The 11,045-nt window shown below is 45.7% G+C and overlaps 1 protein-coding gene across 1 annotated transcript; it reads right to left on the bottom strand.

Moving 5' to 3' along the window:
• Positions 1 to 3,458: 3,458 nt before the first annotated feature.
• Positions 3,459 to 10,366, bottom strand: LOC105422441 (uncharacterized). The gene is made up of 3 exons (XM_011631799.3): positions 10,055 to 10,366; positions 5,369 to 6,759; positions 3,459 to 4,279 (listed from the first exon to the last, which is right to left on the bottom strand). Exons 2-3 carry the CDS (start codon positions 6,364 to 6,366, stop codon positions 3,934 to 3,936), a joined length of 1,344 nt encoding a protein of 447 aa, XP_011630101.2. The 5' UTR covers positions 6,367 to 6,759; positions 10,055 to 10,366; the 3' UTR covers positions 3,459 to 3,933.
• Positions 10,367 to 11,045: the final 679 nt, after the last annotated feature.

Genomic DNA, 11,045 nt, shown 5'->3' with positions numbered 1-11,045 from the left:
GTGCCTCGGCGTATCTCGCGATTCGGAACCGATCCTCTTTCCGATGCACGCGATCGCGCGGCACGGCGCGGCACAGCGCGGCACAGCGCGGCACAGCGCGGCGCGGCGCGGCGTGGCGCAGCACGGCGCGGCTTGATGATGACGATATCTCTCGCGCCGAGCGTGAGAAGGGGCGGGAATAAATTTACGATTTACGCGGGACGCTCGCCGATTTCAATTTGCATAAGTAGTAAATACGCCGGGATTGAGTTACGTAATGGAGTAGCGCGAGCCCCGTTTCGACTGTGCGAAACGTTCGCCTGAAAATATCGCTTATCCGCGGGAGGAGAGCGGGGAGCTCTCTCTCACATTGTGCAACGCTGCGATGCCCTCGGGATTAATGACCGCCGCTGAGGATCGACGGTTCTTTTTATGATAATCGCGAATGAAACCGATATAACTGGTACTACGCGGTCGTAATAATATAATTGTTTTACTGCTGGATCGTTTTTCGGAAAAATCATCGAAGCCAAGCCAGCGGAATAATCGCTTCTCGCTTGCCGCAAAAAATATTCCCATGGTATTGCGTTATAATACCTAACTTTTTTTCCCCGTATCTTATCGATCGTGTAATATTGCGACGATTCTTAACGACTTAACACCCAAGGACAAAACGCGATATAAAGCCTGATGATAATTTATTATCTAACAAAAATCTATTTTTTTAATTTACTAAAAAAATTAGGAATAATTCGTAAAAATTATAATCGTGTATTTGTTGTAAAAGTGCAAGTGAGAATCACGAGCGAGCGATTTAACGCGTAGAATCAGACATCGCAGGCTGTTTTTTTTCGGTCGCCCCGCGATACGTACAAACCGACACGGTAAACGACGGATCAATCACGATGTACAAATTGCCAGCAGCGCGTAACATTGCGATCCCTAATCTCCACGATCAAATTTATCCGCAGGCGATGGAAAGCGACAGGGCAACGTGCGAGGGGGAAGGAAAAAGAGACAGCGCGGCTGGCACGATCGCGTTATCGACGCTTCGTCGACTCCTTAAATCAGCGAAGGTGGATAGGCAGGCCGAGGGGGCTGAAGCGCAGTAAGAGAGAGAATAGATGGGAGAATACTCCTCTCCTTTCCTTTCCTTTCTCCTCCCCCCCTCTCCCCCTCCCTCTCGGTCCCCCATTCCTTTTTTCCGCTCCGTGACGAAGAGGGGACACGCGCATGCAGATCACGTCGGTTGTAGCCAAGTGATAGCGTATCTGTGGGCGGCGCGTGCGTGTGGTCCTTCTATGTCCCCTCGGCTCTCCTCCCTACTCGGTTCCTTCCTCTCTTCCACCATGCTTGAAGAGATACCCCCCTTGCTCCATTCCGAATCGTCGCGAACTCACTTTTCGTTCGCGATCGTTCTCCTCTTCCCTCCCCCCCCCCCGCCCCTTCCCCCCCCTTCTAATTCGCTTCTAATTTCGCGCGTCAATATAATCGATCTCGATATAATATGTAATTGGCTGGGAAAGTTTCAGCGATTGCTTCCATTACGCATTACAATAACGGCCGTTTCAATTAGAAGAAATGTGTGTCGTCCGCGCTGACAGTTCATATCTGTAAGGTGATCATAAACTCGCCCACGTAGCCAACTCTCTGTATCGTATCGCATAACCGTTAAATTCTGTAATCTTCTCCGGCGCGATATTTTTCTTGGATAATAAAAGAGGGTATGATGATACATCATCCGTGCGCAAATTATTATGTGAAAGCTTTTTGAAATAATTTCTGTTAATCATTTATGGATGCATAATAACCGGCTTGGAGCGAGCGGGCAATTTTCGATAAATGTAACTTAGAACTTTTTCTAGAATCACACGTTAAATTTAGGAACGTATAAACGTGTAATTTATGCGCGGCGTGACATCATTTCGTCAGTTTACTTCCCGACTTCGTCAGGGTGACGAGGTCTATTTTTAGAACATCCGAATACAATCTCAATAAAATATATCGGACGTTCAAGGTTTTCTCCATTTTAATTTCCTCCGTGTTAGTTTAGCCTCCCCGGCAATGCTAACTTCGCTCATCCCTACTGTCATTTTGCAAATGTGGCTTTTAGACGTGCGCGAGTTGAGAGAAGCCCGCGGGATCGCGCGCGATGTTTACCGTCGAGAATTCTCGCGGACGCGACGCGACAGAAGAAGTTCCCTCGAGAAGAGTTTCTCGATACCGGCGCGGACGCTAACCGATACTTTCGAACGGACGTGACACACAAAGACTCCCATCGAGAAGTCATTCCGGCCGCTTCCAGCATCCCAGAGACGCTCGCCGTCCCGCCGGCGGCGTCTCCCGTTTCTCCATCTTCCCTCGTCTCTTCGTAACTCCCCCATATGTATATTCCGACGCCGTAAACACGATTTGGCCGGCGCGGGGGGTTTTGCGGTAAAACGACGGGCCGTAATTCGCGGTAAAACGTCCGCCGGTAAGAATTTATGAAAGCTCGCCCGGGAGTCCGGGTTTACGTGCGCATATCCGCACGAGCAAGCGTACGCTTTTCGCCATTCGAGAGGACGAGCGGCGAAGAGAGTCGACCGGTCGCACAGGATTCCCCTTATCGACGCGCGAGGAGGCCCGTCTTCGGATACCACCGGGAATCCGAAATAGCGTCGTTGGGGCCCACTCCCCTCCCCCCCCCTCCGCTCTCCCCGCCTGATCCCCCGGCACCTTCGAGAAAAGAAACGTAACTCTAGACGTATCGCGGTGTCATGTCCCTGGCGCACCTGGCGGCCCCGTTCTTTGTAATACAATACACGCGTTTCGTCCTCCTGCTCCTCATCCACCCCCCCCCCTCTCTCTCTCTCTCTCTCTCTGTCATCCACCCTCCTTCTTCCCCTTTAACTTCTTCTCCACCACTTCTCTCGCCGTACCCTTTTGTCTCTTCTTCTCTCCGGCCCGTCATCAGCTTATACCTAGCCTGGATATGTGGAACAGATAAAAAAAAGGAGGAGGCAAAAATCCTGGGTTTAATACCAGGGGGATTGGAATTTTCGGCCGGGCTGACGTACTCGCTCAAACCTGTTTAAGTGAATACTCTGTAACTGTCTGATATCTAAGAGTTGCACGTAGATTCGGAGAGTTCGGAGAGTTATATAATATTATAAAATATTTTATTTCATGACAAGAGGAGTTTAATTATATTATCAAATTAAATTAAATGTGTGTTGCACGTCAATGCTTCTCGAGAAGTTCGCAAAGATTTTAAAGAAAGGAAATAAAATCGATGCTATTAATAACAAATCTGATATTTTTATCCAAGTTAATTTTTCAGATATCTTTTTGTATTAAATTTCTATTCGAAAATTTCGGCTAATGTTTTTTTCTGTAAAAACTGTATATTCGAAAATTAAATTCGATTTGATTTGTTTCGAATCGTTTAGCCACGCGAGAGGCAAGGGAGTTTGAATGAGGGTGTAGACGATCAGAAATTAAAAAATAATAATAAATGTTTATTTTACACACGAACGACAGAACACAACGGACAGTACAGTAGGTACGCGGTCTATAAGAACGGAGACAACTATACGTTATTCCGGGGTACCTATACTGCGTATCGCATACATAGAATTACAAATCTAAACATGCACGAATCCGTATTTGACCTTATCGCGATGTACATACATAACAATGATTACGCTCTAAACGTTAACGATGATAGATAGTGCAGGCAGATAGATACAATGTGAATACGCGCAAGAGATCAAGATCCAAGACCGTACCATGGTGGACCGTATCGACGCGATCGAATCGACCGTCGGAATTGATTGCACGTTGAAGAGTCAAGATCACTGCGGTGTTATAATAAATGGACGTCGATCGGATCCGCGTTGTTGTAAGAAAGCGCCCAGGCAGGGACTTTGTCCCGATGAAGGAGAGGGAGAAATCGATGGATCGGCCCGCGCATTAAGATGTCTCTTGAAGAACAATGGTGCTCGAACCGGAAACCGGGATTCCCGAGGGCGGTGGCGATGACGGTACTCCCAAATTGTGGGTCAATGAGTGCCTTCTCAGATCGCAATTCCTGCGGAAGACCTTGCCGCAGGAGGCGCAGTGATAAGGCTTGATATCCGTATGCGTGAGTAGGTGTGTCTTCAGGTTGCTCCTCTGATTAAAGCTCCTGGCACAGACGGGACATTTGTGCGGTGATTCCTCCATATGCAAAATTTTGTGGACAGCCAGTGTCCTACTCTGGCAAAATCCCTTGCCGCACTCGGCGCATTTAAACGGTTTCTCCTTGCTGTGGATGTACCTGTAATGTAAAGAGAAACTTCCGGTTTAGATCTTGCGATAAAATTTCTCTTTAAATTATCCACGCGAATGTGTAATATCGCTTTCCGATGTGTTGAAAACTACAGCTTGTAAAATTGTAGTCGCGCGATAACACACACATGTATATATATATATATATACATTTGACAAGATCAAAAAAGGCCGAAAGGAAAGAGGAGTAAAATAATTATCGAATAATATATTATTAACTTAATTAATATTATTATTAAGTCAGGACTACAATTATCTTTAACTCTATTAACGGTAAAGATATGAATGAATGAATGGATCGTGACATGTTGACCATTATTAAATATAATATACACGTCATTCAATCATCGTTGTAATTACGCGAGGTGGAAAAGGCGTACCATGAATTTGTCCGTTCGTAAATCGCACGACGCTTGTAATTAATGGCGACGCGATAAAGAGATAAATACGCGCGGTCTCTAAATCTTCCATCACGGAGGGAATGAATTCGGCAGATAATCCTATATCGTCATCAAAAACATTTATGCGCTTAACGTTTAATTCAATTTTCTTATGCAACATATCATTACAACATTTATCCCTCTCGCATGTATAAACCGGAGGTTATAAATAAATTCCAGTAAAATAACTTTAATCGCGCCTGATGGAAAGTATTATGAAGTAATACTTGAAATTTGTTATTAATAATTCAAAACATAAATTATATTCTCGTTAAACATATGTGCATCCATTTAATGATAAACATGATACAAACATCTATATATAAATAAAAAATTCGACATAAAAAATATTATTAATTAAATTGAAATTCAAAACAGTAAAACACATGTTTATAATTGCATATTTTTATTATTTATCTATTAGTTGTATTATTGTTATTTTATTAGCAGTTAAAAGTATTTTAAATTGAAAAGTATTTTAAATTTTAGATAATTCAATTAATTCGTTCCTCCGTTGAATCGATTAAATCATTTCTGACACTTAACAGCAAAACCTGCGCGTGTAATGCCTTCATAAAGAAAGATCTAATCGAAAGATTAACGTCTCCCAGACCATGACCGGGGCCTGTTCACGTTACCTGTGATCTCTGAGATGATCTTGCCGTCGGAAAGCTTTGCCACATATGTCACACGAATACGGCCGCTCATCGGTGTGCGTCCTCTCGTGGATCAACAGATTGTAGCTCTTTGTGAATTGTCGGCTGCAGAACTTACAAATGAACTGTTTCTTGGGCCGGGACGTACGGCAAGTCCTTGGTACACTCGAGTCCACCGCGATCGAAGCGTGTTGCGCGGACGAGGAGGAGGACGACGAGGTGGACGAGGCCGAGGAGCAGCCTGAGGAAGTCGTCGACGACGCGAAGGACGACGAAGGTGCGGTCAAGGATGACGATCGTGAGACCGTCGTCACCGACGTGCTCGCACGATTCCCCTCGGATATTCGACGTAGAAGGAGCTCGTGGTTAGCGGAAGAGCCGGCCGTCCCGGTCGTCTCGCTCAGCAGGACCTCCTCTTCCTCCGCGAGAAGCGCCAGATCCTCCTCGGTGTCGGTCACGAAATCCAGCCGTGCCTCGTCGTCCTCGCCGATCGCCGAGGCGGCCGATCGGAGCAGCTGATCGGCCGTCAGATGATCGTTCTTGACGATCGTCGTGCTCAGGGCCGCGTCGACATTCGCGTTCAACGACGAACATCTCTGATTGCCGAGGACGGTCGCGGTTGCGCTTGAGGTTTGCGCGACACCGGAAGTCGCGCCGCTCGCATGGAGACGATGAAGTGTCAGATACGTTTCTAGTGCTTGCAGATTAAAAGCCGCCGCGGCGACGTGTCCCGGCGGTAAGAGCGCCGCTCGCTGTAGGGCAGTGAGAAGAGCGTCTTGAAGCCGCAGGGCGACGCTCTGGAACGCCAGATTGGGTAATTCGGAATTTGTCGCGAGGCCAGTAACATCGGCCTCGCGTGGGTCCGCCGCGATCGTGACCGACGACGAAGTCAACGACGAGGACGAGGTGGACGGCACCATTACGAGTCTCCGTTGTTCCTGCTCCGATTCCTGATGCTGTTCCTCCTCCTGCTGCTGCATCCTCCACCGTCGTTTGAATCGTCCCGGATTAGCCTCTGGAACGCGCGCCTCCCCTGTCCCGCCGGTATCATTGGCAAGGCGATCGGCAGTTCCTGACTTGTCTCGACTGATCCCGATGGACGTTGCAACGTGAAGTAGATTCGTGTGCCGGTGAACCTCCGATATTCCGGTAGTCTTACGTGCGATTCGCTCCTGCACGACGTTGCCGAGCTCCGTCGCGAGTTCACATGTTCTCGTCGGTCAGGTGTCAGTTCCCGAAAGGACCGTTCCCGTTGGATACGACGTTCAAACGCGAAAACGGGAAAGAGGATACACACACACGATGCTGGCGGTGCAAAGGCGCCCCGAAGACTGCTCCTACCTGCCGCTGCTGGGTACTGCTGGTGGAGCCACCTGGTGGCAGGTATCCGAGTCAAAATGGGCCTGTCCGCGGGGAACGGGCCCCGGATTCAGGAGAGAGAGCCGTGCCACAGCTGGCCCGCGCGATCGCCGGCTCGCCGCGCCGTTTCGACGATGCGGGCCCGACCGCGGGTTCGTGGAGCCGCACGATCCGACGTGGGCCGCGGCGGCTTGCGTGCCGCGGCGACGAACGTTGTGAGCGCATACACGCGGGTCGCACGCGCGCGCGAGCGCGCGTGTGCATATGTGGGGGGGAGGGGGTATCCGGAAATGTGAATCGCGATCGCGATCGCATTCGCGGGTCAACAGCTGCTTAACCCGCCTGTATTTCCTTCAACGCATGTCTCCCGTCTTGTATTCGAGGACGACAAATATTTCCTATTTATACTATTAGAAATCAGCTCATTGCATAAGACGATAGTTCGCGACATATTAAAGGCACATTTATATATTAAAAAAATTATATCCAATGTAGGTGTTAAATTTAGTGTTTAAATGTTAATTGATATTGAAAATTATTTTTATATTAAAGCGTAAAGATATTGTATATCTTTAAATGTGTACTTCAATATACTTCTAATTTATATATTTTGGAAAATTATCCGCCCACAAAGATACCAATTAAAAATAAAATTTTAACTAGTTTTTTTATACACAAAAGTAATTGCGTCTGAATCAAAGCGCGTAACAAAAGTAGTTTAACAATTTTTAAATGTAAAGAAGATTTTTTTAATTAACAAATTATTATCAATTTGTCATATAAATTCACTTATCTTTACATTGCTTTAATATTTACAAATTTCTAATATTGCATATATTATAATATATGTTTCACATTCAAAAATAATGTTTTTAGGTTACAAGAATAGTACTAAAAGGGAAGAATAGTACTAATAGTACTAAATATTTATGAGACGCTTCGTGATTGCAAAGATTTTTGACCCAGTCGGACAAATGACCGATCAATGTTTGCGATTGACTTATGTTGTTAATATCTCAATGGACGCCGTGTGGATGTGAGATAAAACTGAGTGAATAGTAATGCCGCGTCGAAAAAAAGCATCTCTCCCGCGGTACCGCGCGATGCCGCAGGTTCGTTCCGACTCGACTCAACTCGAACTCTCGGCAAAGCCGCAACAATTTACGACGGCAATTAATGCGCGCGAGTAAGCCGTGTATAGCGCCTATAGTTAGCTGCCTCTTCAGTGTCGGGGCGCACCGAAAGCAAGGGAGAAAGAGAGACATTCCGTACACGCGCTCTCGTACGCGCACACGAGAGAAGAAAAAAAGGGTAACCGGGCAAGGAGAAGAGAGAAAGAAAGGAAGGATGAGAAAGAGGGGGAGGGAAAGTACGATGGAGTACGATATAGAAGAAGAGGAGATCTCTCAAGGAAAGGTGAAAGAGAGACCATCGGAGTGGAAAAGGGTGCGGTAAGGGAAGACGCGAGAAGGAAGAGAGGAAAAGAGAGAGAAAGAGAGAGAGAGAGAGAGAGAGAGAGAGAGAGAGAAAGGAGCGCGGTCAAGAGAGAAGAGAGGCGAACCGAGGCATCGAGCAGACTAAATAATATTATAGGTGGTGTTCTCACGGTCCCGGGACGCCCGCGGGCCAACTCGTCACCCCTCTCCCCGTACGGCCCCTCTCCATCACCTTATTCTCTCCTCCCGCTCTCCCTGGCCGCCTCTTACTCCCCCGCGCGTAAGCTTCGCCCACGCTGGGCCCTCACGGAGGGCCCCACGGAGTCATTTGAGTCCCGCTGGCGGGACGAAGAGGCCCCGACCGAGCGATGCCGGACGCAGACGAGGACGCACGAAGGGGTCAGGGGTCACCTCGCGCTCGCTGACCGTCACCGTGGACGCGGTTCCTTCTCTCCTTCTCTCCACTCCTCCCCTTTCTCTTTTTTCCTCCTCGGCGTCTCTACGTCGAAGAGGGCCCCGCGCTCCTTCCCCTCCTCCCCTCGCGCGTTCTTCTTTTACCCCCCTTTCGTAACTTCGATGCCCTCGCAAGTCCGACTTTTCTCCTGTCTCTCCCCCTGGCTCCCCCTTCACTCCTTCACCGCTCCCCGCCCCCTCCTCCCGCGTCTTCTCATCTCGCTCCTCTCTCTTCGTTGAAGTCCTCCGCGAAAGTTGACAGGCTCTACCTAGTTAATCAAGTAGCGAGTTAATTGCCCGGCTCTAGCATAATACGTGCCAGCGATATACGCGGCACTTTATTTCGACATGCTGACGTGTAACTCGCTGCTTATTTCCGAACTAAGACTTCTAATTGTACGACAGGTAAAGCGAATACGTCGTAACGATCTAGGCTCGTATCTCGCGCCGCTTCATTGTGTTTCTAGCGTGTCATAGCGTATTAACATGCACGAGTCACGGCATAGTAATGTTAATGCTCTCGTGATTGTACGTGCTTTCGAAAGGACAAATATCGCGTCGGAAATCTTCACACGGCATCTTTAGTTTCTAGTAGTCGAGCGCCATATAGTAGGCGCTAAGATATTTTTATCGTTATGAAATTATTTCTATGTCTATAAATTCAAGAGTTAATCTTGTTCCCATAGATGTTGAAGATATATGAAGAAATAAAGTAAACATGCTTTCATTTTTTTTTTTTTACTTTATAAAAAAGTCTTGTTGTATGTATGCTTTTACGTGCCCAAGGAAGAAAATAAATAAAGTTATTGCATTCGCAGCCGTGCATATTGTTGCGTTCGACAATGCGTTCGACAATGCTTAGAATCCATCAATCGATTTTATATGTCAGGAAATCTTCTCGTCTGTGCTCTTTAACTCCAGGAGGCAAAAGGTTATAAGTGGCGTTCAACGTCGATAAATAAAGTAACGCGGCGTGACATGAGAAATTCCTTGCGATCGGCGACCTGCGTTGAATCGGAAAGAAAGGTTGTCCGAATCGTTGTCCTCGGAACGATTCTAACGTGCTTAACACACTTAATGATGACACGAGGCACGTGTACGCATTGTGAAAAGTATCGTACTTCGAGAGAACGCTTGACAAAGCTTGTAAAACTGATGTGCATTCATTAATGACGTTATATATCTTCTTTAAAATTTTTTTCGAAACTTTCAAATTAACATTGTTTTATTTTCGTGATACTAGAATCTATTTTTTTAATTCAATTTATTAAAAATCAAACTAATTGCAATTAGTAGTCAAATGTTGTAAAATTCAACAAAAAAATTACAAAATATGATAATAAAATTGTTTATATCTCTTTTAGATATTTCGTATTTGTAACTATCGCTAAAAGAGATGGTTTCAAAAGTGGCGTCTTACAATTAGAGGCACGGCATCTTCGGCTCTCTTCGGTTAGCAAGCACCATCCACCACCATTCAATTTGCTCTTGTTTCCTCAATGCGGTGAGGCGCAGAGGGAGGCCGCGACATCCCGCCGCGTAGATAATTAGATCGCTACTAAGCACCTCCACTTTCACGCATCTTCACCTCCGCGGTTGCGTACAGCACGAGCAGCACTTGTTTCTCTCCTTGTTTTCCGCCTCCCATGCACCTGAATACGAGTTCTCACCCCGTTTGTTTCTCTTTGACTACATGCGCGTTCACGGCGTGATACAACCGGTCCCCTTCTCGACGTGATAAAGGAAAGCACGCATCGCTACGCTTTTGACCACGTGATTGCCAACGATCGCCCGCTTCGTCTAACTTCTTCTCTCCCATTCTCTCTTCAAAAGTATTGTTTAAAAAGCCCATCTGTGATATCTATATAATTTTTGTCCCTTGTTTTGTACACTGTTGGAAAAAAATGTGTTGAATTTAACATAAATCGCATGTCCCAAACGGTCCACTCAAAATTTTGTGTTAATTTAACATAACAAATGGATGTGTTAAATAGTAACACCGACACTATGTTAATATTTCAACAAAAAAGAAATGTACTCTTGATCTTAATTTGAAGTTAATTGTGTGTTACAATTAACATAATTTTTATGATAAAATAACATGTCGAGACGCGTCAAAATTCAAGACTGTGCCGAAACCACACAAAGAATAATAACAATCATCCCCACTCCTGTTATAGAGTAAAACCAATATTTTTTTTGTGTAAATTTTAACATTATTGAATAAATACGTACGAATTGTGTTATTTTAACACATTTCTTAAATCATTTTAATAATTTTACATTTTATATTTATTAAGGTCAATTAATGTAGTAGACATGTGTTAAATTTACATATAAATATGTAGGTTATTTAACACAAAAATTTTAATAAGGACCGATTTTAACACAAATACAAAATGTTTTTTATA

The sequence above is a fragment of the Pogonomyrmex barbatus genome, unplaced genomic scaffold (genome assembly GCF_055798465.1).
Source record: "Pogonomyrmex barbatus isolate J1 unplaced genomic scaffold, ASM5579846v1 scaffold8, whole genome shotgun sequence".
Classification (NCBI taxonomy): Eukaryota; Metazoa; Arthropoda; class Insecta; order Hymenoptera; family Formicidae; genus Pogonomyrmex; species Pogonomyrmex barbatus.
The sequence above is the reverse complement of the archived record's forward strand: the minus strand, read 5'-3'. Positions and strand labels throughout refer to the sequence as shown.